This window comes from Leucopleurus acutus, assembly GCF_964270905.1.
Source record: "Leucopleurus acutus genome assembly, chromosome: 4".
Lineage (NCBI taxonomy): Eukaryota > Metazoa > Chordata > Mammalia > Artiodactyla > Delphinidae > Leucopleurus > Leucopleurus acutus.
Genome location: NC_139146.1, coordinates 128,329,618 through 128,357,202, shown reverse-complemented (window position 1 = coordinate 128,357,202; position 27,585 = coordinate 128,329,618). Strand labels below are relative to the sequence as shown.

At 44.5% G+C, this 27,585-nt stretch overlaps 1 protein-coding gene across 1 annotated transcript in view; it reads left to right on the top strand.

The window, feature by feature from the left end:
- The window catches only part of DCLK2 (doublecortin like kinase 2), a gene marked incomplete at both ends in the record, with an annotated part of 153,636 nt that overhangs the window by 121,657 nt on the left and 4,394 nt on the right, over nt 1-27,585 (top strand). The window contains 7 exons of the mRNA XM_082838505.1: nt 10,071-10,190; nt 10,674-10,820; nt 17,976-18,109; nt 18,522-18,599; nt 24,678-24,774; nt 25,636-25,716; nt 26,855-26,971. Coding sequence (XP_082694631.1) covers nt 10,071-10,190; nt 10,674-10,820; nt 17,976-18,109; nt 18,522-18,599; nt 24,678-24,774; nt 25,636-25,716; nt 26,855-26,971 — 774 coding nt within the window. The remainder of the gene's footprint in view (nt 1-10,070; nt 10,191-10,673; nt 10,821-17,975; nt 18,110-18,521; nt 18,600-24,677; nt 24,775-25,635; nt 25,717-26,854; nt 26,972-27,585) is intronic.

Here is a 27,585-nt window from a genome sequence, read left to right as displayed (position 1 = left end):
ATCAAAACCCAGCAACACACAAAAGGTGCCTCAAGAACTGTGAGGGTTCTGAGACTTTTCAAACTAAGAAATTAGCCTTCCAGCTTTGTAGATGTGGCAGAAGACACAAGATTCCTGGGTCAGAGACAAAAACTACTACTGGTGCCACAGCAGCTAGCATGAGCTCCATGCTTGCACTGGTTCCCAAAGCCCACAGAAGTGATGCAGAGGGCCCCAGCTGGATGCTGTCCACACAGTGGGTTTGTGTCACAGTGGAGGACCCCCAAGCTTAGGAACCCCCCCAATCTTATGAGGGGGCCACTAGCATCCTACCCAGCCTCTGCCCCAGAGGAGAGCGTTATTTTTATTATCATGGTCAGGAAACAAATTGCCCTCCACCCCTGGGGGAGACCCTGTCTCTGTGTTCCAAGGGTGTTTGCTATACAGACATACTTGGAAAGATAGTTTGTAACTAAAGATGATGTGGGATGTGCAGAAACACCATGGATTGTCTCCCCAAATGGATGAACTTTTTTCTCTGTCCTACTCTGAAGATGGGACTGGGAAAAAAATCAAATGATAGAATGCTGCTAGATTACTGCCATTTCAACTATGTTTGGAAGGATAAATATTCTACAATAGTGATGACAAAGACCTTTTTAGATTCCTTTCTGGCAAGTAGCATAGCAGTTAAGAGAGCAGGCTCTAGGGCCTTCCCTAGAAGGTGGCGCAGTGGTTAAGAATCCACCTGCCAATGCAGGGGACACGGTTCGAGCCCTAGTCTGGGAAAATCCCACATGCTGCGGAGCAACTAAGCCTGTGCGCCACAACTACTGAGCCGGCACTCTAGAGCCCGCGAGCCACAACTACTGAAGCCTGTGTGCCTAGATCCCATGCTCCGCAACAAGAGAAGCCACCGCAGTGAGAAGCCCGTGCACCGCAATGAAGAGTAGCCCCTGCTCACCGCAACTAAAGAAAGCCCACGCACAGCAACAAAGACCCAACACAGCCAAAAATAAATTAATTAATTAATTAATTGAAAAAAAGAGAGAGAAGGCTCTAGATCTCATGGTCCAACTCTGAGTTCCTCGCGCTTGTGGTGCTGAGCACTTGAAGTATGGCCAGTCTGAACTGAAATGTACTCTCAGTGTAAAACACAACAGATTTTGAAGACTTAATGCAGAAAGAAGAATGTAAGATACTTCATTAATATCTTTTGTATTTGATTACATGTTGAAATGATAATATCTTGGACATATTAGGTTAAGTGAGTTATACATTTTACCTGCTTTTTATATTTTTTAACATGGCTACTAGAAAACTTAAATTTACATGTGTGGATCACATTTCTATTGAACAGTATTACTCTAGAGCCAGATTGTGTAAAGCTTAATCCTGGCTCTGCCTCTTTTTGCTGTATGACCTTGGAAAAATTAGTTAACCCCTCTGTGCCTCTGTTTCTTCCTATAAAATGCAGTTGTTAATAATATCAAAGGCATAGGTTATTGTGAATTAATTGAATTAAGGCATAGAAAACATGTAGAAAAGTACCAGTATATAACAAGAATTTAACACGTGTTAACTGTCAATATTATTAATATGCTAGAGGAATTCAGAAGTTATAGCTAGGAGGATTTGATGTGATAGTAGTGGTTTTATATTTATGGACCTCCTAAAACTATTCTTCATCAGACATTAACAAAATTGTGTATTTTTAACAGGAAACTTAAAATATTATGATACAGTGTTAGAAGAGTCTTCTCAGAGACCCAGAATGGAAAATCCAATAGACAATTTGTCATACACTTTTTTTTTTTTTTACTACATTGTGACAGCTAATGAAGCAGAGTCTGTGCAAAATGCCCCCCTTTTCTTTGAATAAGGTTTTTCTAGATGTAATTTTCTTTAAATAATTCTGTGTGTTTTCAGTTATTGTGCTAACAATTTTATTACATTTTCAGCTGCAAAGCCTGTCTCCATATGTAAGTAGGTGTTGCTCTTTGGATCTGATATTGTGTGATTTAAGCAGAATGTGTCATAATTTGGGGAGCCAAGTTCTAAACAACTGTATTAAAGTATTTTTTCAAAAAAGTTTAAAGATAATTGCTCTGGTAAGGATATTGTTTACGTGATTAAAATTTAAGCAGCTGTCTCAGTAGTTGAAAAAAAAATCTTTATGCAAAAAAATTCAGTCTGGTACACTAAGTGTTGAGGCAAATGAATAGGTCACTTCAAACATTTGAATCTTATTTTTCTTTGTTATTGAATGTCATTTTATTTTTATAATTCACGATCATATACTTATTTCCATCCTTATATTTTGCTTATTTCAACAATTATTTCCACATTGACTATATAAAATTATAATGTTAAAACTTTAAAAAAAAAACTGAAGAATAGTTGACTTACAGTATTGTGTTAGTTTCAGTTGTACAGCAAAGTGGTTCAGTAATTTTTTCAGATTATATTTCATTATAGGTTATTATAGGGTATTGAATATAATTCCCTGTGCTATACAGTAAATCCTTGTTACTTATCTGTTTTATGTAAAGTAGTTTGTATCTGTTAATCCCATACTTGTTTTGTTCTAAATAGGTAGATTTTTCCACTAAAGTTTATATTTAGGAAAAAAATTGATATAGAGAATTTGCTTTTTTTTGGCAGCAGGGGCCACTCTTCATCGCGGTGCGCGGGCCTCTCACTGTTGCGGCCTCTCGTTGCAGAGCACAGGCTCCAGATGCGCAGGCTCAGTAGTTGTGGCTCACGGGCCCAGTTGCTCCGTGGCATGTGGGATCTTCCCAGGCCAGGGTTCGAACCCGTGTCCCCTGCATTGGCAGGCAGATTCTCAACCACTGTGCCACGAGGGGAGCCCACAATTTGCTTTTTTAAAACAAAATCTAAGTGGACGTATTCAGCCACTCTTTGGGGGCATTGTTCGTTACCTCTGCCTTGTGGGTTGTATACAGAAAAGTAATAATGATGAAAATAATATCAGCCACTTATCAAAATGTATTATCTATCCAAAATGTATTATCTATCCATTTATCAAAATGTATTATCTATCCAGGCTTGGACATATAGACATTTTGCACATTATCTTTAATGACTTGCAAAACAGATGTACTGATTTTACAGATAAAGAAACAGAAATTCAAATTAAATAGCTTCCCAAAAGTCACACAGAAGCAGAGCAGTGATTGGACCTTTGGGCTAGTTGGTTGCACAGCCAGCCTACACTGGCCAATCTACCATGATCCCTCTCCAAGTTCAACTTATGCATTTGTTCCTATAATAAGAACCTGGGAAAAATTCTTAACCTCTGGTTTTCTGTTTGCTTTTCTGTAATGTACAAGATTAATTCACTTGTTTACCTAACATTTGATGTTTGTGCAAGATACTGTGCTAGGAATAAGGTAATTTAACAATACCAGTTCCGTAAAAGTGTTATGGGAGTTCAGGGTAGCACATGAGAGAGAAGTAGGTGCTCAGTGGAGATGCCTTAGAGCAAGAAGCATTCGAGCTGGATTTGAGCAGTAGGTACGGCTTGAGTAGGCAGTAATGACAGAAAAGCTTTTGAGGCGGCCAGCGCAGCCTGAGTAGAGGCCCAGAAGATGGAAAGCATGTTGGGTTCTTCCAAGTAGGAAGTTTTCTTTTTCTTTTAAAAAAATATTTATTTATTTATTATTTATTTATTTTTGCTGTGCTGAGTCTTCATTGTGGCACACGGGATCTTCATTGCAGCATGCGGACTCTTAGTTGCAGCATACAAACTCTTAGTTGCGGCATGCATGCAGGATCTAGTTCCCTGACCAGGGTTCGAACCTGGGCCCCCTGCCCTGGGAGTGTGGGCCACTGGACCACCAGGAAAGTCCCTCAGTAGGAGATTTTCTTAAATTGATTTATAATGTTGTGTTAGTTTCTGGTTTACAGCAAAGAGACTCAGTTATACATACGTATTTTTTTTCATATTCTTTTTCATTATAGGTTATTACAAGATATTGAATATACAGTAGTTCCCTGTGCTATATAGTAGGACCTGGTTGTTTATCTACTGGTTTGGCCAAAAAGTTCTTTCGGTTACTGAATCTGTTGTTCAGTAAAGTTCTTCGTGAAAATGAAAAATGTGTCTTTTATTTTTACTTTAAACCAAACAAACTTTCTGGCCAACCCAGTATTTTATATGTAGTAGCTTGTATCTGTTAATCCCAAACTCCTAATTTATCCCTCTGCCACCCCCTTTCCCCTTTGGTAACCATAAGTTTGTTTTCTATATCTGCGAGTCTGTTTCTGTTTTGTAGATACGTTCATTTGTGTCATATTTTAGATTCCACATATAAGTGATATCATATGGTATTTGTCTTTTTCTGTCTGACTTACTTCACTTAGTATGATAATCTCTAGGTCCATCCATGTTGCTGCAAATGGCATTATTTCATTCTTTTTATGGCTGAGTAATATTCCCTTGTATATATGTACCACATTTTCTTTATCCATTCATTTTTTGATGGACATTTAGGTTGCTTCCATGTCTTGGCTATAGTATATAGTGCTGCTATGAACACTGGGCTGCATCATCTTTTCAAATTAGAGTTTTCTCTGGATATATGCCCAGGAGTAGGATTGCTGGATCATACGGTAACTCTATTTTTAGTTTTTTAAGGAACCTCCATACTGTTCTCCGTAGTAGCTGCACCAATTTAAATTCCCACCAACAGTGTATGAGGGTTCCCTTTTCTTGACACCCTCTCCAGCATTTATTATTTGTAGACTTTTTAATGATGGCCATTCTGACTGATGTGAAGTGATACCTGAATGTAGTTTTGATTTGCGTTTCTCTGATAATTAGCGATGTTGAGCATCCCTTCATGTACCTATTGGCCATCTGTATGTCTTCTTTGGAGAAATGTCTGTTTAGGTCTTCTGCCCATGTTTTGATTGGGTTGTTTGTTATTTTGTTATTGAGTTGTATGAGCTGTTTATATATTTTGGAAATTAAATCCTCATTGGTCGCATCATTTTTGCAGATATTTTCTCCCAGTCCGTAGGTTGTCTTTTTGTTTAGTTTATGGTTTCCTTTGCTGTGCAAAAGCTTATAAGTTTAATCAGGTCCCATTTGTTTATTTTTGCTTTTATTTCTATTGCCTTGGGAGACTGACCTAAGAAAACATTGCTATTATTAATGTCAGAGAATGTTTTGCCTGTGTTCTCTTCTGGGAGTTTTATGGTGTCCTGTCTTATGTTTAAGTCTTTAAGCCATTTTGAGTTTATTTTTGTGTATGTTGTGAAGGAGTGTTGTAACTTTATTGATTTACATGCCACGTAGGAGATTTTTGCAAGATCTACCTTGGGGCCAAATTTAAGGAGGCTTTTGAGAAGGCTATGGTGTTTGTAAATTTAAGAATTCTTCCAAGTTTGGTATTCTAAATAATATTCATTCTAAATATTTATTGAATTCCCATAGTGTGTGAAGCCCTGAGCTTTCTGTTGTGGTGCTTAGAAGTGGTCCTTCCTTCTCTTCCCGGAGTTCTGCATTCATTATCTACATGATATGGGTCCAGGCAGGACATAAATCCAAATGTATATTGTAGTAGTTTCCTGAGGCTGTTGGAATAAATTACCACAAACTTAGTGGCTTACAACGGAAATTTATTTTCTCACAGTTCTGGCGGCTAAGTCTGAAATGCACACTCCCTCTGGAAGCTTTAGGGGAGAATCTGTACCTTGATTCTAAGTAGCTTCTGGTGGCTGACAGTATTCCTTGGCTTGTGGCCACATCACTCCAAACCCTGCCTCCGTCTTCACCTCCCTCTCTTCTGTGTGTGTTTCCTCTTTTGTCTGTGAAATCTCCCTCTGCCTCTGTCTCATAAAGACACTTGTGATGGCACCCAGATAATCCACTGTTATCTCTTCGTTGCAGTATCTTTAATCACATCTCCAAAGACATTTTTTCAAATACAGTAATATTAACAAGTTCCAGGCGTTCAGGCTTGGTAACTTTGTGTGGCCGTTATTCAACCAACCACACTCATCTACCGCAGAAATTACATGTAGATCTGAGCATCTCATCTCTCTCACTGCATGATCCTCAGCAGTACTCACCCCACAATATATATACCAGCTGTAAAGCCACTGTTGACCGAGAGCAGGCATGATGTGTTTATGTCTTCCACTTTCTTGAGCACTTCAGAACGGACTGTGCTAGTTGCTGGAGGGCGAGGTAAACAGAAAGCTCCGGGACAGCAGGGTGAGGGCTGTGGTTGGAGCAGGGCACAGGGGCACTGAGAACAAATTCGAGGGGCTCCTAATCCAGTCACAGTTGAGCAGGGGAGGCCACCTGGAGGAGGTGAGGTCTCATGTGGTGCTGAGGGGTAAATAGGAGTTCACCAAGAAGCGGGGAAAGAGAGCTCCAGACAAAACCCGCCTGTGTAAGTGCCTGGAGGTCTAGATAAGAGATGGGCAAAAGGGATAAAATGTGAATGGATATATCCCGAGGCTATGGAGAAGGCTGACCTGGCAGGGATCGGTGATTGATTGGCTGTGCAGGAGGATGCAGGAAGGAGGGTCCGGGTGGAATTCCTGTCTGCTCTGGGCAGCCAGGTTCATTCAGTGAGACAAAGGACACAGGAGGGAAGGACTGGAGACAAGATGATTCGTTTGGTTTGAGAGAGCTGTTTATTCCGTGAATCTGTTTCTCTCTGGCTGTCTCTCTCTCTCTCTCTCTCTTTTGTCAGTTAAAAACCACCCTGGCCAAGGATAGGACGGTATCCTTTGCCAAGTGAGCAGTTTTCTTTGTCATTTACTCTCACATACAAAACCATGGAACACCGCCATGAAATGATTCATGTGTAAATTATTTGGAGTTAGAATCATGAATCACTTAACATAAATAATGGTAGATGACTGAATAATGCAAGTTCAGTGCAGTTCAAGACAAAAGTGATGTTCACATTGTATTTAGAAATATTTCCCTGGAAAATGTAACCTAGAGAGCATTTTTATATATTAGAAACAAAGATTACATACGGGTTGCATAAGAAATAGGAAGATAACGTTTGGAAAGATTTTTGTGCATTGTTTTGTTTTGCTTCTGAAGATGGTTTACGTTAAAAAGAGGATTGTTCCTTCAAAGACGTATTTACATGCATCGACAGAGGTTGGGAAACAAAGGCTAATAACTCCCACATCCCAGCAAAAACCTTCACTATGTGCATAGAATACTAGCCGTTGTTGAGTAGCATACAGTAGGCTGAGATAATAAATAATGGTGGAGAAAATGTTGCAATATTCACTTGATGTTTGAAATGTGACGCTGCCCAGAGGCCCTGGGAGAAGTTCCACAATGTGTCTCAGAAGACTCTCTGTTGTGCCTTTTAATGAAAAGGATAACTTGGGGGAGGTGTGGTCTCCGTATGCGGTAGACTCCTTATTTTAGCTCCAATCTGAGAGAATTCCTGGGGTACTGGTGATGGGGATTATTTTACGTATGTCACTCTAAATTAGCATCACAGGCCGAGCCCCTGAAGAGAGGTAAATTTATAGACTCTCCCAACCTGGGGGAAATGGGGAGGAGGGAGGAGAACTGACGTGATAGTTCCACTTAGCTTAAAAATCAAACACCCATTTTACTACCATGTCGTCTCGGCTTCACACAGAGTGAAATAAACTCATTTGGTTGCCTTTACGTGTTCACAAAGGTCCATCTGCCTCTGCTTGTTACTGTGATTAAGGACATGGTTGGCACAGATGAGCCAAAGGCTTCTAAACAGGTGTACAACTGTGGAGGGTTTGCTGCATCTTTCCTTTGTCTCTGTGGCCACGAGGAGTTGGCTGCACAGCTGCTTCCCTTGGGAGGGACCAGGGCTCTGTTGCTGCCTACTGCTGCTGCCCTGTGAGACTGGAACCACGTAGGGGGCCCTGTGGCCTCCCAGCTGTGGTTGGCTAGGCTCTGAGAACCACTGTTCTTCCCTGTCTGCTGACTCCAAAGCCAGTCTAAGTCTTCCCAGCCCTGCTCATTAATGGGCATAGATTCTCTTCCTGTACAAAGCCTGGTGTGGTTCTGCCTTGACTCCCAAGTTGGTGTGAGACTACCTCTAGTTCCTATCTTTTCAAGGAATTGAATAGTGTCAGCTTTGCAGCTGTCATTTTGAAAAATTACAACTTTGACTGAAGCCTCCCCCTTTGAAAGGTGATATTGTACAGTACAAAAAATGTGAACCGGGATGTCAGGACCCTAGGTGTGCACCCCGCCTCCAAGGACTGTTCTAAGGAGAAGCGTTAAGACATTACACAAGTACCTTGCACAGCGACTGACAGATAGTGACTAGATTCCTAGATCATGTTGGTTCTTTTCTTTCCCCCATTGTTGGTTCAGCATTTGCACTGTCATTTTCCAACATTTACTGAGTGACTACCTGGACAAACACAGTGCATTCAATGCTAGAGAAACACTGCCCACCATGAGCAGCAGCCAGCAACAGATTTTCTCTGAACGTTAGTTATTCATCTGTTATAATTCATACTTCCACCTGTTGTCGAAAAGCATTTGAGATGGCTGTGAGTAAAAATACACGTATACATGGATGCATGAAGATGAGAGGAACCATAAATGGTATCCTGAACTAGAGATAATTATCTTACTACTGCAGCAGAACACTAAATTTAGTTGAAATTCATGAGAGCAAAGGAGGCAAAAGGGGCGGTAAGAGGGAAGTGCACACACACACACACACACACACACACACACACACACGCGAACATATAATATGAATATATGCATATATGTGTATTGAATATTTAGGTAGCAAATAATAGCCCTTATAAGGTAAATTTTGCTATATTTGAAAACCTAGAGTGTGTAATAGGGCAATTAGCAATTTTTACAGAGCATTTCCTAAATTCTAAACAATTTATTATTACAGTTAATGAGGATTAACAAATATGACATTGTTGAGAGATTTTAATGTCTCATACTAAAATAGACCAATTGTTGCTCATGATTCATGGGTTGGTGTATTGAAAATAATAATGCTGTGAGTAAATGTTTTGCTACAGTGCTGATCTCAACTGCATTACTCACCAGGACTGATAATCAGGTGGTATTTTCAGAGAAGTGATTAGAGTTAAAATGAGAATAGTGGTCCCCATGGTACTATATGTTTCCTGATTTCTGAAATACAAGATAATAAGGAACATCCATCTGGTGAATGATTTCATACCCAATCATAGAAGAAGAAAGTTTCTTTTTTATGAATTTCAACATGAAATTCAAATTCATATTGGTAATAGTTTTAAAACTAAAAATGTTTGTAATGCTAGAAGTTGTATCCCATAAGCATGCCAAATTTCCTTATATGCCTAGTCTTTATTTCTGAGTGTATACTGAAAGGGAGAAGTGATTCCAGCTGAACTGCAAAGCACAGTGTGGCGTACACAAGCTTTCATAGCATCACAACCTCTTAAGGTGTTAGAAATAAAGAAGAGACAGGAAGGAGTGTGTTTCATGTGCCAGATAGCATGCCGAGCCTTTTGAGGGATGTATTTTTTTTAATAAATTTATTTATTTATTTTATTTTTGGCTGTGTTGGGTCTTTGTTGCTGCGTGTGGGCTTTCTCTAGTTGCGGTGAGTGGGAGCTACTCTTCTTTGCGGTGTGCGGGCTTCTCATTATGGTGGCTTCTCTTGTTGCACAGCACGGGCCCTAGGCGCATGAGCTTCAGTAGTTGTGGCATGCAGGCTCAGTAGTTGTGGCACGTGGGCTCAGGAGTTGTGGTGCACAGGCTTAGTTGCTCCGCGGCATGTGGGATCTTCCCGGGCCAGGGCTCAAACCTGTGTCCCCTGCATTGGCAGGCGGATTCCTAACCACTGCGCCACCAGGGAAGTCCTCGAGGGATGTATTGAAGGATGTCTTTCTGTTAGTTACAATGAGGTGTCACGCTGACTTGTCCTGTCCCTAGGGACACCAGCTGGGCCAGGGTGTGGTTTGTCTCTGTTCCTTCAGTGTCAGATCTACAGCCTGTGTTGTCCTCCAGAACACAGGGATAGAGCAGAGGGTTCTGTAATTTCTGATCTACCTCTCTAAACCCTTTTTGACAGGAGCATCTGATTGAGAACGAAGTGTCGATACTGCGCAGAGTGAAACATCCAAATATCATCATGCTGGTTGAGGAGATGGAAACAGCTACTGAGCTTTTTCTGGTGATGGAATTGGTCAAAGTAAGAGGATGGAGAGATTTCAAGAGAATTCATTGATGACAAATCCCAAGACTTACAATATTCTTGAAGGACCTAATTGGAAAAGTGTTTTGCTACCTTGAAACTTCCATTATTTATAATCATCAGTTTTAGTGGCACTTGTGTCATTTTTTTCATCTGCTCCAGGCTGATGAGCTTTCTTTGTTACCTTCATAGAACTGCCACTGTTGATGTTTTGGTTTGTTTTGGTTTTTAAAATATTTATTTATTTATTTATTTGGTTGCATTGGGTCTTAGTTATGGCAGATGGGCTCCTTAGTTGCGGCACACAGGCGCCTTAGTTGTTGCATGCAAACTTAGTTGCGGCATGCATGTGGGATCTAGTTCCCGGACCAGGGATCGAACCTTGGCCTTCTGCATTGAGAGTGCAGAGTCTTAACCACTGTGCCACCAGGGAAGTCCCCACTGTCGATGTTTTGATATGTTCTTTTATGTGTCCTTTAGGGTGGAGATCTCTTTGATGCAATTACTTCTTCAACCAAGTACACTGAGAGAGATGGCAGTGCCATGGTGTACAACCTGGCCAACGCCCTCAGGTACCTCCATGCCCTCAGCATTGTGCACAGAGACATCAAGCCAGAGAACCTCTTGGTACGTCATCTCTGCCTTTTCTGTTCCAACTCAGGTCTCTCTCCCTTTAAAGTGACAGTAATTGCATGCAAGCAATCATATGCAGACTATGACATTTTATTTTATTTATTTTAATTTTTTTTTTGCGATACGCGGGCCTCTCACTGTTGTGGCCTCTCCCGTTGCGGAGCACAGGCTCCGGACGCGCAGGCTCAGCAGCCATGGCTCACGGGCCCAGCCGCTCCACGGCATGTGGGATCTTCCCGGACCGGGGCACGAACCCACGTCCCCTGCATCGGCAGGCGGACTCTCAACCACTGCACCACCAGGGAAGCCCCAATGACATTTTAAAGTCTATACCAACCCTGCAGATACGGGGCTGAGAGAATTTAAATCTAGAAAATCAGCCTGACTCAAGTCAATGACCATAAAATGTTAATGGATTTCTCGAATTGATTTGCACTTCTGCATTTACTGTTGACCAGACATTAGAAAACATATTTTCATTTACAATTTGATGGATGGTGCTAACTGAAGAAAGGTGAGCAGGAAAATTATTTTATGAGGCAAAAAATTCTGAAGAATAAATTGGAGACAGAAACAGAATTAGAGGCTTGTAGGAGACAGCAGTAGAACACAAGCGTTCGTTTCTGTGCAGGACGGAACTTTGGAAATGATCTAGTCCATTCATTTCAGCTCTACAGATATGGAAATTGAGACCCAGATATGCTAACTTTTCTTGTTTAAAAGTCTCATTTGTCCTGTTGTTCTACAGATGAAAGTCTTATTCTGATATGCACTCAGCTTCATAATCTGGTTCCAGTTTACCTTTCCAGCCTCTTCTGTTACTCTCTTCCCTACCCATCTGGCCAGCATGGCACTCACCTTCAAGCCATATTTAACTCACCTCATGGTGGCCTTCAAACCAAACATTGCTAATGGGGACAGTCCTCGTGTCTACATTGTAGAGAAACTTTAGAGAAGGCGATTTGGGAGTTCTGCACACACACGTCTCCCAAACGCACACAGGACTCTTGGCTTCTGTTTCCACCTTTCAGGGCTGAGCGTCACCATCGTCATCGTTACTGCTTGGCAGGTGAGCTTATCTGAGTCTCCCATATCGTGTGCATCCAAGCACAGGTTTCCCCGGGTCCAGGAGTTGGTGAAGACTTGACTTCCTCAGCAGCATTACACCTCATTGTTGGTGTCCACACTGGTCTCTGTTGGCAGCATCCGCTCCCCCAGCAACGTGGCAAACACGTTCATCTTGTAAGATACTGAGCAAGGCCTGTCTCCTTTTTTTTTTTTGCGGTACGCGGGCCTCTCACTGCTGTGGCCTCTCCCGTTGAGGAGCACAGGCTCTGGACGCGCAGGCTCAGCGGCCATGGCTCACGGGCCCAGCCGCTCCGTGGCATGTGGGATCCTCCCGGACCGGGGCACGAACCCGCATCCCCTGCATTGGCAGGCAGACTCTCAACCACTGCGCCACCAGGGAAGCCCGAGGCCTGTCTTCTTGATATCACCCCAGGCTCCCTGGGCAGAGTCAGTCATGGCCACCTCTGGTTTTTGCTGCACTTGCCGTGGTGCAGTGATTTTATCGTTTACTTGTCTGTTGTCTTCTCTAGGTCGTAAGCACTAACGGGGCAAGGTCTGTGTTTCGGTTACTTTATATCCCCAGGGCCGAGGAAGCACACAGTGGACGTGGGTAGACGGCTGGTGACTGACCACCATGGTCACCTAGGTCGCCAGCAACTGGCCCTCAAACACAAGTCTCCACGGCCTGCCTCATACGCCCAGCACGCAAATAACAACTGAATGGACTAGGCTTTGGGGCCGTCCTGGGGCTTTCTGCTAATCCAGGGTATCCATTTTGCCTTTTGGTTAATACCATTTGATAACTTCCGAGTGTCCACTTAAAAAGTATGTGAGGTTTTTTTTCTTACTGTCTCCTGCCTTGAGGGAATATGTTTCATTTCTGTTTGTTCCTATTAGGAAAGTAAACACCCCTGCTCTGTGAAACAAGATGTGTTATGTGAACTCTAAGGAGGAATGGAGGCAGTGGTAAGCCAGGCCCCTGGGTGGACGTGAGGGCGTGGGGTTCCCTCCTCTCGACGGGCTGCTTCTGCACCTTGAGGCTGCGGTCTGGGCTGGCCCCGCCCCTCCCCCACTGATGGAGCTTGGCCAGGGGCAGAGGGGACAAGGCTTCCCCCCGCGGAGCCAGACACAGTGCTGAGGTGTTCACGAGGACGCCCCTGCTCTCCACGGCCCACGTCACCGCAGTGGCCGCTGTGATTGACGTTCTCTGAGAGCACGGGGCCACGGGGCCCGAGGACCAGTGGTTACCACAGTGCCCACGCCGCCTGGCTCTGACTGCGGGGGCCCAGCCGGCGAGGAGGGTGGCGGAGGGGTGAGTGAGCTTCCCTGTAAACCCGAGGGTGCCTGTTTCCCAGCTCACTGATTCCGTTCTCACCCCATTTCCCCTCTTTTCCACTCACAGTTCCTTACTGTATGCAGAATCTCAGAAAACCGCCCCTCATCCTCTTCTGCTGTTACGCATCAAGGGAAGATAGCAGTTGGAGACACCAGTCCCCGTTAGGATGAGTCTCAGAATGTAGGCAGGAGATTGGAATCGAGTGTCTCACCTGCCCCACCTGCCCCACCTGGATGAATGTCCGCCCCACTCCGAGACCTGCTCTAACCCCGCTGTGCTGCCCAAAGGGCAGAGAAGGGAGATGATGAAACTGATGTCAGGATGAGGCTAATGTGTGACGTGAAAGGGCCGTGGGGTCAGGCTTTGGAGACCCTTAGCTGCGCATATCCAAGTAGAACATGTGCCTGCCTTTGGAAACCTAACTGGACCCCTCGGCTGATTCTAGATAGAGTCAGCAGGTTGGCGTGAAAAAGTACCATCGAGGCACTAAAAGGAAATACGCAGAGGGACTGCCAACCTCTTGCTACTCTAAAAGAGAATTGGGTCTTTGAACACCAGAGCATTCAGACATCTGATTTGCATCCCCTCCTCTGGCAGCAGTGTCATAATTTAAACCCCTGCCAGCAGAGATGTATGGGTCACCGTGTCAGGGAGCACAGGGGTGGCCATTAATGCCGTGAGTTACAGCCTGGCGGTGCCCTGTCAGAGTTAACTATGAGAGACCAGTGATAAATTCCACGTTTCCAGGAGTTCTGGGGGCAGGGGAGAGAAGAGGGTTGGTTTCTCATATTTGAAGTCCTGCTAAATCATGATGCTGACATTTTATTTAGAGAGCTTGTGGCATTCACTTTGTATGTGGGATCTGCATTTCTCACATATTTCAGTTTTGCATTCTGAGAGCAACTTTTGACAGCATCTCTCAGCTTGTGGTGGGCCCTTTGAGCACCGCAGGGCTGGAGTTCTCACAGTGGTGGCTGTTCAGATCTCACTGAGAGTCTGCAGGCCGTGCAGGCTTTTAGACGCAGGAGGGTGCGGTGGACGGCAGTGGTCTTGTTTGGAGCCCCCCTTGGCTGCCTGCTCGTAACTTGAGTTTTCTGAGCCTCAGTTTCCTCATCTATAAATTGGAACAAAAGTTCTCTTCCTAATTGTCCAGCAGGGTGACTATAGTAGTGCAGTGAGACAGCATTTAGGAAAATATTGGAATCTCCCAAGTCCTGCGAGGATGCGCGTTACTGGGGAGAACTGAACTCTCTGCCAGAACAGGAGGCCTTTGGAGTCCCTGTGCGTTTAGCCACCTCTTTCTTAAAACCAGTCTCTTAAAGCCACGTGTGTGTGTCCGTGTCAGTTTCTTAAAGCAATGTCATAAATTAAAAAAAAAAATTTTGGCTGCATTGGGTTTTCGTTGCTGCACGTGGGCTTTCTCTAGTTGCGGCGAGCGGGGCTACTCTTTGTTGCGGTGCGCAGGCTTCTCATTGCGGTGGCTTCTCTTGCTGCGGAGCACGGGCTCCAGGCACGTGGGCTTCAGTAGTTATGGCACACAGCCTCAGAAGTTGTGCTCGTGGGCTCTAGAGCACAGGCTCATTAGTTGTGGTGCATGGGCTTAGTTGCTCTGCAGCATGTGGGATCTTCCTGGACCAGGGATTGAACCCGTGTCCCCTCCGTTGGCAGGAGGATTCTTAACCACTGCACCACCAGGGAAGTCCCAGCAATGTCATAAATGTGTGTGTGTGTATGTGTAGATTTATAGATGTATATATATATATATTTTTTTTTTTTTCCTGCTTTGAAGAGAATCTCCAGCTAAGATTTGAAATTTACTTACATTCTCTTCCACATATTTGCCTTTGTGTCTAGCACTGGGGAGAGATGAATCAGATAAAATATTATTATTCCAGGCTTGTCTGGCCCTTATGACACTTCCCTTTTGATGTTTAGCCAAGGAGTACCACTTGCCCAAACATAATTCAACGATTATAGACTGTTCAGTCCCTTTCTATTTATACTCCTGCATCTGACTCTGAATTCCTTATAGGGGATGTGAAAAACGGGACTTCTGGGACTTTGGAGTATCTGACAACACTTAAATACCCCTAGGCATCCCTAAATTGAATGTCTAAAATAAACACTGTTTTTTAAAAATGTACCTAATGAGTGTATTTTAAAGTTGTAAAAACAAAATGACATTAACAAAACTTTTTTTTTTTTTACTCTCATGATAGAGACATTTAGAATTATAATGTTGGCTATAATGTTCTTATCACTGCAATTACTCAGGGAATTTCTAAAGTCTGGGTTTCAGTAAATGCATCATAAATTCTAACTGTAATTCAGATTGTTCTTGTTAATGTTTATATTAAACATAACGGATGGAAAGTCGTCCTAAGACTAAGCATGACTAAGAACCTGGTTTCTGTTGCTTTAGGCTGAATCATTAGTAGCTTTTTTTTTTTTTTTTTTTTTTGTGGTACGCGGGCCTCTCACTGCTGTGGCCTCTCCTGTTGCGGAGCACAGGCTCCGGATGCGCAGGCTCAGTGGCCATGGCTCACGGGCCCAGCCGCTCCGTGGCACATGGGATCCTCCCAGACCGGGGCACGAACCCGTGTCCCCTACATCGGCAGGTGGACTCTCAACCACTGCGCCACCAGGGAAGCCTCATTAGTAGCTTTGAATATGTTTCTGCTGAGTTGTGGGCTGACTCAGAATGATAAATATCTGTGAGGGACTCCAAATCCTCATCATCAGTCCTGTGAAACTTGTAAGTCATAAAGATGCGTGCTGCGCGTGGGTATTTACTACCTCAACATGGAAGCAGTTATTAAAATACTAAGGTGAAAAATACTCCTCTTAAACTGCTGAGAACATCACAGGTTAGGAAGGTATTTAAGTGTCATCCTTAAAAAAATGCCTATTAAGGTGGTGGGGTCACTGGCATGAGGAAGGCTGGAGGTTCTTGATGTCTTTTTATTGAGGAGTTTATAAATCATCCCCCTCATTAAGTAGCAGACTAATGGATGATGTTGTAAACATGCTTATCTTGAAAAAACATAATTTGCTAAATTTTTCACTTCCTTTCGTAAGTAGTGGTTTAGATGAAAATCTGATTCAGTTCATGGTAGAATACAAGGAAACACAAACAAAATATGTTTAAAATGTAAAAGTAGAGGAAAGGTATGACGTGAGTACAGGTTAGGTTTTTGTAGTTATCCTCTGAAATTGAGTGTTTTCAGAATGGACGTCCAAGAGGCAAATGGACAGCTTGTTAAGGATCCCACAGTCAAATCTCAGTTATGTTCTCACACACACTCATTTGCTTCTAAAACAATCCATTGAAAATGTAACTTCCGGACTTTTATCCCATAAGAAAAGTTTGCTTATATATAAAATTAATTTTTTCTGAATTATGGAACCAGCACATGTTCATTGTAAACATTTTGGAAACTACTGAAAAGTATAAAGAAGAAAATTAAAGTAACCTGTAATGCTACCACCTAGAGATAAACTTAACATTTTGGGGTATTACAGCATATATATAATTTTGAATATTTAAAAAAATTTTATGTAATATAGTAAATATTTCCCGTGATTAATATTTATTTGAAATGTGCTTATTAGTGACTGTATAATATTTCATTGTAGGGATTTACCATAATTTATTTTTTTTTGGTTATTTTTTTGTCTGGGTTTTTTTTCCAACATCTTTATTGGAGTTACCATGATTTATTAAGTCATTACCCTGTTGGCCATTTATGTTGCTTCCAGTTTTTAAAAACAGATGAATTATGATATTGGCATTCTTGTGTATAACCTTTCGGTCCATCTCTGTTGCCTCAGAGCAGGTTCTGAGAAGTAGATTTACAGGATCAAAGGTTATGAAGGATATTAAGAAATTTACGTGTGGTTGCAGTGCTTTCTAGAAAAGTTGTTACATGTTCATCAGCATTGTTAAACCTTTTCCAAGATGATGATTTACCTGATCTAATCAGCCAGTCCTTCTAGGAAAGGAAGGAACATTCATTAAGTCCTGATCTGTACTTCATCTCATTTCATCCTCACACCAACCCCGTGAGCCAAGGACCCCTGTCCTCCCATTTCACAGATGAAGAATCCTGCCCAGGGCGAGTGAGAGACTTTCAAAGGTCACATCACCAGAAAATGGGTGGAGTGGTTGGTTATGCAAGCTCAGGCTGTCTGATCCCCAAAGTCATTTTCTTTCTAAATTTCCAGGGTTCTCCCCTATGTAATATTTATATTCATCATTGTCTAGAGAACAAGTTCTCATTTTATTTTCTAAACTAAACATGCAAGTTGGAGACCACCTAGCACTTCAGTGGACACTTCATAAACATTTCTGAGGCTCTCACATCCCCCCTCCCCCCCAGCGCTCAGGAAACACACAACAGAAGTTCTAGAGGGCTCTCGAGCCAACCAGGTAAGCTGCCACCTACACCCCTCAGCATGCAGACATGTTCATTTTACTCCTAGGTAAGGAACTTTTTGCAAAGGTAGAAATATTGTCTTTTTCCTATTTCACACAATCATGCAAAATCTCTAAAAAGAAAAATTAGAGCTTTAAGAAGCAACAAAGATAAACCATGCCGTTAATATCACAAGGAGAGATTTCTTTTGATTTGTTAGTAAATGTATCTGTGTCCTTTCTGCCTAATTCCAAAGGCCCCCCCTTGCAATCACTGAGAAAAAAAAAAAAAAAAAAAAGACTTCTGATTATTGGCTGGTTTCTGTTCCAGGTGTGTGAATATCCTGATGGGACCAAGTCTTTGAAACTGGGAGATTTCGGGCTGGCCACTGTGGTAGAAGGCCCTTTATACACAGTCTGTGGCACCCCGACTTATGTGGCCCCAGAAATCATTGCTGAAACCGGGTATGCCTCCTGGGGGTTGGGGTTAGTGCTTTAACTTTGGGAGAGGGTATATTTTGCTGCTACTGCTGCTGTGTATTCACATGCCTCTTGGGAATGTGGAGGGCAGGAGAGACTGTTACCTGCACCATGATTTTCATCCCAGGACCTTGAGTTTGTGCTTCTAGTTCCAAGAGCCCTAGGCCTGGACTTCTGTCCCAAGGCCAGTCTTGGAGTCCCCAAGATGGTGGTGAGGTTGGGAGAAGAGCAGACACCTTTTGTCCAAAGGGTAATTCATTCCTCTACATGAAATGAGCAGTTTGGTACCGAAAGGCCTTTTTTCCTCTAACAAACAAAGGCAAGTACTCCAGTAATGTGCAGGGTTCCTGGGAGTAGTATCACTGTTTCTCTCCTCCCACCCACTTTGTTTCCCCAGCTATGGCCTGAAGGTGGACATTTGGGCAGCTGGCGTGATCACGTACATACTGCTCTGTGGATTCCCACCCTTCCGAAGGTCAGTGGCTCTTTGAATGACAATATTTGAATTGTAAACCCTCTCCCTTTGATCAGGAAGCAGACATTCTACAATCAGAACCAGAAACTGCTCAATAAAAATGTCAGTTAAAAATTACACAAACATACCTTTCACTTTTTTATCTTAATTTACAACCTATTAATATATATTCCTTGTCCACACTTTTGATGTGAGGCCAAGGCCTTTGCTTTGTGTTTGGTCCCCTGAGTTTCCTGCGGTCATTCTTCCGTAAAACACACCCATAGTCCAGTGTCTGTGATTTCCATTCTCAGTCTTTTTCAAGAGGAATAGATTTAAAGATCCTTGTGAAGCAATCTGATCCTTCCAGGTAAGCCTTTTTCTAGTTCTTAAGAGTTGTCTCTTTGACAGCAGTTTTTTGGTCTTTTTTTTTTTTAATAAATTTATTTTTGGTTGTGTTGGGTCTTTGTTGCTGTGCACATGCTTTCTCTAGTTGTTGAGGGGGCTACTTTTTGTTGCCGTGAGCGGGTTTCTCACTGAGGTGGCTTCTCTTGTTGCGGAGCACGGGCTCTAGGAGCACTGGCTCAGTAGTTGTGGCTCGCGGGCTGTAGAGCGCAGGCTCAGTAGTTGCGGCGCACAGGCTTATTTGCTCCGTGGCATGTAGGATCTTCCTGGACCAGGGCTCGAACCCGTTTCCCCTGCATTGGCAGGCAGATTCTTAACCACTGTGCAACCAGGGAAGCCCCCTCAACAGCAGTTTTTTTTTTTGGCGGTACTTGGGCCTCTCACTGCTGTGGCCTCTCCCGTTGAAGAGCACAGGCCCCGGACGCGCAGGCTCAGCGGCCATGGCTCACGGGCCCAGCCGCTCGGCGGCATGTGGGATCTTCCCAGACTGGGGCACAAACCCGTGTCCCCTGCATCGGCAGGCGGACTCTCAACCACTGCGCCACCAGGGAAGCCCTCAACAGCAGTTTTTAAACAACTCACTTTGCAAAGCATTCGACCTAGTTCTTGTAGAAACAGGGAATTCTTTCTTTTTAAGTTTATTTTGTCCGTTCACATAATATTAAGTAGAATTACAAATACTTTTGGCATAAACAGAACTGGGAACAGCAGATTGACCCTTGGTGACCCTGCACCTCGCCTGGTGGCCACACATGGTGTTGGGGTGTGTGCTGGGGTCCACGGAGCGCACTCGCACCCAGCAGTCCATGACTAGGGGGCGTGTGGGGCTTTGACACAGCATCTCTTTTGATCAGTTCTGTCTCCCTCTTTGGAGCAAATGAACACTTTGAAGCAGAGGTTCATCTAATGGTGCATGTTTGATTTTCCTCTGAGTTTTCTTGAATGCTCTTTTCCTTTTAATCCCTTCTTTATTCATTTTACAACTCTTTGTAGAGTAGCTCCTGGGGGCCAGGTACTATTCTAAGTGCTGGGAATCGAGGGGTGGACAAAACATATTCTCTGAGGCCATAGCATTTACATTGTAGTATTCAGTCAGTAAGTGAAAAATAAGTTTATTCCATTACCCCCCCCACCCCGCATTTTATTGTGAAAGCTTTCAAACATACAGAAAAGTTGAAAGGTTTATCTTTTTTAAATGATCAATTTTTAATTGAGTTGAACAGGTTTTTTTTTTTTTTTTGCTGACACTAAACACAAGAATGACAGAGATGTCAGTCTCTACTTGTGAGAGCCTTCTGGTATAGATACATCATGAGAATATTGATCAAGTAGAATAACTGAGCATATGAGGTCATGCTAAGTTGGGGGCATGCTGAGTTGAGGGCTAGAAATCACAGAAGGTTTCGTGAAAGATATGCCATTTGCGTGGGACCTTGTCCTTGTGGCATGGGTTACGTTTCTGTAGGTGGAAAGTTCTTTCCATCTGGCCATCAACATCATGGTTTTCCATCAAGATCATTGCTCAGGTGGGTTATACAGACTGTAGGATTACTGGACGTATCAGTTTTTGCTGAATAACAAACTCCCCCTAAAGGCAGGGGTGTAAATCATTCTGTGAGTCCATTGAGCAGTTCTTCTGCTCTGGGCTGGCTCAGTGGGGGCGTGAGGTCCAGTGTAGCCTCACTCATATGCCTGGTAGTTGGCTCAGTGTCAGCTGGGAAACAGATATGACTTGGCCATGTGCCTTTCAGCATCCGGCGGGCTAGCATGGGCTTCACATGATGGTGGATACAGGATATCCCAAAGCAGCCAGAGCACTTTCCAAGTCTCTGCTTGCCGCACATTTCTTCATTGATGTCCCGTTGACCAAACGAAATCAAATAGCTAAGCCTGGGGTAAATGTGGGAGAAGGTTAAGTGTGTACACAGAGGGAGGGGGATCATTTGTGGCTATTTTTACAGTCACACTGTGCCCTGGCTGGTTTCAGTGATGACTTGTTTTGGGAACTAGTCAAGTGCAGCGGGTAGTGGGTTTATTTATTTTTTTTTCGGTACGCGGGCCTCTCACTGCTGTGGCCTCTCCCGTTGTGGAGCATGGACGGGCATGCTCAGCGGCCATGGCTCATGGACCCAGCCGCTCCGCGGCATGTGGGATCGTCCTGGACCGGGGCACGAACCCGCGTCCCCTGCATTGGCAGGTGGACTCTCAACCACTGCACCACCAGGGAAGCCCCTAGGGTAGTGGGTTTTGATAGCAAGTAATTCTAGGACCATTTACGGTAGCGTTTCCCTCCTTGGTTAACCCAAGTTAAGAGCAGTTGGAAAAGGGTATCAGGGATCAGTTGTAGAGGAATGTGTGCTCACAACTCCCTCTAGTGTTGCCACTTGCCAGCGCAGCCTGGGAGTTTTTTCTTTGACTTTGCTTTTTACTTTTTAACAAAAGTGAGACTCAGATTGAACAATATGTATCTATTGTGACTTGTTATCCAATGGACAGCAGCTTCTTTGTGGGATCTTGAGATAAGTCTGGCTAATCAAAAGCAGTAAAACTACATTCTGAAAGCTGCTGCCTTAGATGTTATATTCAGAAGCTGGTCCTACAACTCTAGATAGCTTACTTTTGAAAATGTTTTCCCTCTTTCATACCATGTTGTGATGAAAGAGAATCTATTATGTTAAATACTAGTTACAGAAACATCTTCACAGTGTACAGAGACATTCTGGATAGATTTTATAACCTTCTATAATATAAAATATATTTATTTTTATATATTTTATATATCATATATATATAGCAAATTATGGAAATGGTCCTTTAAAGAATGATAAATGACTATGGTATAAGACAGATTATCTACTTAAATTTGTACCTAAAATGCCTTCAAACAGATATCTCAAAATATTTGTTTTCTAAAAAAGATTATTTTCACCCAAAGCTTTTTAATTAAAATTGTTCCTTGGAATTGACAGTTTCAGCTTCTTTCACTGTAGCATCTCTCATTCTTCTTTTAGGGTTTTTGGGCTTTAGTCTTGGGCTGACATATATTTTCCCACCAGTCTTTTCAACACCAGATTCATTGCTACTGAGAAGGATGTTGGTTTTTCAGAGGCAACTAGAAGTTTAGTTAATGCTTAAGCAAGTCTGTTCTTAGGGCCACTGACAAGTAATACTTGCCTGACTATGCCAAGGTATTTGATGTTTCTTTTAAAGACAAACACATACATACCCCCCTTGAAGTCAGATGTTTGCACATCATTTGTGAAATAGCTTACAACATTTTTTTCAGGTTACCTCGTTCGACCTTTAATAACTTGGCATTGGAAAGAGTAGTACACAGACTCTTTTGCTGTTTTCAAAGTTTTTCTTAATGGGCATTTTCATACTTACAGCACTGTACTATTTAAGAATTAAAAAGTGCCTGAAGCATCTCAGCCAGATTGTACAGTATAAATGTGTTAATCCAGGGAAGATTTAATCAGAGAGGCTTTTATTATGTGACTACTAAGAAGGATAAATTCTCTTCAGCTCTGCTCTCGTGAGGGCAGCCCGGAATTCCCAAAGCTCTTGCAGTTCACAGCACGGGTCCTGAGGGTGCCATTCTAATTGCCAGGATCCTGGGGTTTTGTTGTTGACTTAGGCTGTTTTGCCAAGGACCTAAATCCTGCAGACACACCCCCAATGTTTTAGCTGTTTGTTAACAAAATAAAAGCCATAGATATTAAAAGAACATAAGCTAGTCGAGATTCCAGAAAAGTACCAAAAAGGAGATGAGTGCAGTCATAGACAAGAATGGCTAAAAAGAACAAATTCTGGAAATGGCTGACTTTTTTCTATCTCCTTCTAACATTGTCTCCTGGGGTCCTCCAATTTTCTAAAGATTTCTGTAAAATCCCATTGTGTTCTTAGATGCATCCTTTACTCATTTTGAAGGAGAGTTGAGCTGAATTAAATCAGTAGAGAAGTAACAGTGAAAAGGAAAGAAAATATTTAGACACCTAGAAAGAGTCTGTGCTCACTCCAAGAATATCACTTTTTAGGAGAGCGAGGTGGGTGGGGGCGTCTTTTGCCTCGTCCGGCGATCTGGCCTGACTTGTGCTCCTCCGTGTGCTGCGTGACCCAGACGTCATGGACCAGCGATGTCGATTCCGCTGGGCTTGGTTAGAGGTCATGAATGTTCACCGGCCCACAAACTCTACTCTTTTTTCCTAGAACAGGAACAAGGCAGCCACCTCATCACACAGCCCCCAAATTTGTCGCTGGACACTCCCCGGAGCGATGTGTTTCTAGGGACACCACACTTGCCCTTGCAGACCCTGGAGGGCTGGTAGCATGAGCAGTCTCCTGTCCAGAAGGCTGGGCAGGGTCCCACGTGAGCACCCTGAGCAGTAAGTAGGCTGCAGGGAGCCTGTCGGGAGCTCCGGGAGGAATGCTGCACCCTTGCCGAGTGAGACGGAACTTCGCTCCTGGATTTTGATCCTGACCCCAGCAGTGCATCCTGAGTTTTCTCTTAGGGCTTTGTGATGGCCTAGAAAGCCAGTGACTGTGTTCTCACTCGGGCCATTGATGTGCCCACCAAGGGAAGGGGCTCTGTGGCCGTGGAGATGCAGTTTTCTGGGAGGTAGGGGATGCCCAGCTTCCTGAATTTTTCCCAGCAGTGTTTCCATGGCGCCATCCGTAAAAAGTCATCGTTTATCCTGTAGGCACCAGCTGTGTGTGCAGGTGCACCTTGGGGGGCGGGCAGGTAGGCACAGGGTGGGGAGGTACGTTCACCCAGGGGTGGCGAGGTGGGTTTGCCTCAACCGTGCAGTTCTAGTCGATGTCCTTGGATGGGCTCTTTGTCTCGGACTGAGCTTCAATGAAAGGCAAGTTCCAGAGCGGGGAGCACATTGTGTCATGAATGTTTATCCAGATTCTGAACTCCTTGTGATGTTTTCATATGTTGGCTGCTTCACTGATCTTTGGCTGTTTTCTTGGAAGAGTAGAAAGAGGACGGACAAGGAGATCTGACTCAAATGTGCTGCTTTTCCCCTCTTACTACCATGAGAGACTGAGGGCAGGTGCTGAGCTTGTTTTTTTGCTGAAATGAGGATTTACATCATTTGTGGATGCCATTTTTTTCTTGAGTCTTTTCTTATCGTGGAAAAATATATGTAACATAAAATTTATCATTTAAACCATTTTTAAGTGTATAGTTTTAAGGGTTAGGTGGTATTAAGTACATTTACAATGTTGTACAACCATCACTACCGTCCATCTCTGGAACATCTTTGTCTTTCCACGTTGAAACCCTGTACCCACTGAACAAAGTTCTTGCATCTTTGTCTCTTCTCTCTCCCCGCTCCCTCTCTTTCCCCTCTCTCCCTCCCCCTTCTCCCCCTCTCCCCCTCTCCCCCCTCCCTCATCCTCTCTTTCCCTCCCCCCTCCCTCCCCCCCCATCTCTCCCCACCTCTCCCCACCTCTCCCCACACACACACACCCCTCCCTCTTTCTCTGTGATTCCCAGGCCAGAAATGTTCTTCGGTTCTTTGTCTAAAAGGGAGAGAGAGTCATCCCAAATGCAGTTGAGATCCACGGCTGAGCTATGAAATGCCCAAGCCAGAGGGACTGGACTCCTCCCCCGCCTTCCCATGAGCATTTTGTTAAAACCTGTATGGTGACTCTGACTCTTTCTCTGTTTCTCCATCACTGACTTAGTGAGAACAATCTCCAGGAAGATCTCTTCGACCAGATCTTGGCTGGGAAGCTAGAGTTTCCGGCCCCCTACTGGGACAACATCACAGACTCAGCCAAGGTACCCATCCAGGCCCGTTTCTAGGGGTTGCGTCGTGTTGAGGGTCCTCACCCATTGTGTGGGGCTGTAGCAGCTCTTGGTGTTGAGCTCCGTGTCTGTCTTGACTTTTTTTTTTTTTCTTTTTTTTGTGGTACGCGGGCCTCTCACTGTTGTGGCCTCACCTGTCGTGGAGCACAGGCTCCGGACGCGCAGGGTCAGCGGCCATGGCTCACGGGCCCAGCCGCTCCGCGGCATGTGGGATCTTCCTGGACTGGGGCACGAACCCGTGTCCCCTGCATCGGCAGGCAGACTCTCAACCACTGCGCCACCAGGGAAGCCCCTGTCTTGACTTTTAATGTGTGGTTCTTCATTAAGTTCCTTCCTCAGTGTGGTCTCTGAAATGCTTAACCAAATTCTGAAAGCTGGACTGGCTGTCGTCCCAGTTTGCCGCTACCGTCCTCCTGTGCTCCTCTAAGCCCTAAACGTTTGTTCTTTCATTTATTCAAGAAATGTGTTATGGACATCCGTCAGACTATAGGGGTGGATTTGTGAGACCTGCTGAATTGCCAAAAGGAGCAGCACTGCAGTTCTGCGCTGTGGAATGATGACAATGGCCGGAACTCTTAGGAGAGAACATCTTGGGTTTAATGTAGATTCGGGAGAGACCTCTTCCTCTCTCAGCGCCGCTGACACGAGGCAGCTGTGTCTGCCTAATTGCCTCCTAGGCACGGGCAGTGGAGGTGATAATAGCTTTTGCATTCAAACGGCTGAGCAGCTGTGTTGGCTGTTGTTTGAAGTACTTGGTGCAAACTCAAGATTTCTGTGTTGATGCTGGAATTACCCCCTGTCGCCTGCTCTATCACCTTCTTTATTTCTTTCCAGGAATTAATCAGTCAAATGCTGCAGGTAAACGTTGAAGCGCGGTGCACTGCAGGACAGATCCTGAGTCACCCCTGGGTATCAGTAAGTACCCCACGTCCCCGGGGAACCACCATCTCCGTGTCCTGTGGCCAACAGCGTGCTTCCTCGCCAGGGCTTTTGCGCAGGCAAAGTTCTGCATCCAAGTTCCGTGGAGGATTAACTGTCTGTTTTCTCTAATGAGCAAGTAGCATGAAGTCACTTCTCTGGGAGAAAGCGGTTGGCGCCAGGATCCCGCTCTGTGAGTGACCTGGCACGCCACTGTCCCTTCCTGGGCCTCGGTTTCCGTATCTGTGAGAAGAAGGGTTTGGCCAGGATGCTCTCTAAGGAGCTTTTTCTGTCATCCTGGGGTTTGAGAGTGTTTAGGATTTGCCCAGAGATCAGCCTGTGTCAGACCCTGGTCTCTGTCTTCATGGCACGTGGTCCCAGGAGCACTCCGGCTGCAGGCGGCGTGGCCGGGACGCGGTCCTGCCAGAAACGGGCAGAGGATGTGTGACGTTGCCTGGAATTTCTCTGAGCTTGGGCGGTGGCTCTGGGCTCGTGGTAAACACGATCCACGAAATGGCAACAGCAGGAGAGGCTGCGTCCCCCTCCGTCCTGGAGGCTCCGGGACAGTGACGTTAATTCAGGGGCTTTTGCTGACTTTGGCTCCCCAGGCACCTCTGCCACCCACTGTCCCACACGTCCCGACCTTTCCGTTCAAACTCTCTGGGTCCTGCTAAGTGCCTTGGCTCTTGGGCCAAGTAGCTGACATGCCGTATTTTTTAAATGAGCGATCAGGACTAACAGCTACCTGCATTCTTGATTAAAATGATAAACTGTTCATGAATTTTGATGTTTCCGTGGGAGGGCTCTATACTGAATTCGGTGGCATTTGTGCTGCGGGGGGAGGGTCTCAGAACCCTGTAGAATGTCCTTGTGCCACTGGGACCTCTGCCCTCTCCTCGGCCCCCCTCAGACCTAAGGAGGGAGGTGAATGGCAGAGGGTCTTTCCGAGGGCAGGGGACTGGTGAATAATGGTAATCATTTCTAATTACTTCACTTAGATTGTTCCCCCGACCTTGTGGCTCAGATGGGCCCATTTAGGAGGAGATGGTGGTGGTGACGGCTGGTGTGTGACTGCTGAGGAAGAGACAACATAGACGTGAGAATCAAAGGCAGTGTATTTGATTCTTTCCTGTAGGACGATGCCTCCCAGGAGAATAATATGCAGGCTGAAGTAACAGGTAAACTCAAACAGCACTTTAATAACGCGCTCCCCAAACAGAACAGCACCACCACCGGGGTCTCCGTTATCATGGTAAGTAGAACGGGTGGTTCTGCCCTTGGGCAGCTGCAGCGTCTGGCTCACTGCTCGGACCGACATCGAATCTTATCAAGTCAGCCGCCAGGCGCTTCCCTCACGCGGCCGTGGGCGCTGTCGTGTTCCTCTCCACTTCAGGAATGGCTTGGCACGTTAAGGGCACCCTTTGGCCGGCTCCCAGGCCTTGGGTCCTGGGATCAGAGGTTGCGCAGGTCCCAGCAAGGCCAGGCTGATGGGCCCCTGGCTGGGGCGTCCCAGCCTCTTCTCCTGGGCTTGGTGGCCTCCAGGCAGCTGCTTCTGTCTCATCCCTGCTTTCCCGTCTAGAGAGCGGTTCCCAAGCCCAGGTGGCCCTTACAGCAAAAGGAAGTGACTCCCTGACTACTCAAGGCCTCAGAAATAGATTATTTGAGCTTTGAATGATTCTTTGGAACTTGGGATAAGAAACAGCCAGAGTTAAGCCAATTCCATTTAAAAAAGTCAGTGTTTTGTGTTTTTTAAAAGTTCAGAAGAATGAAAAAATGTATTAGTTTTTTCAGGGTTGGTAAAATTTTACGAGAAGTCAGTAACAGTGATCCCCATATTTTTTCAAATCTTCCTTCTTCCAAAATGTT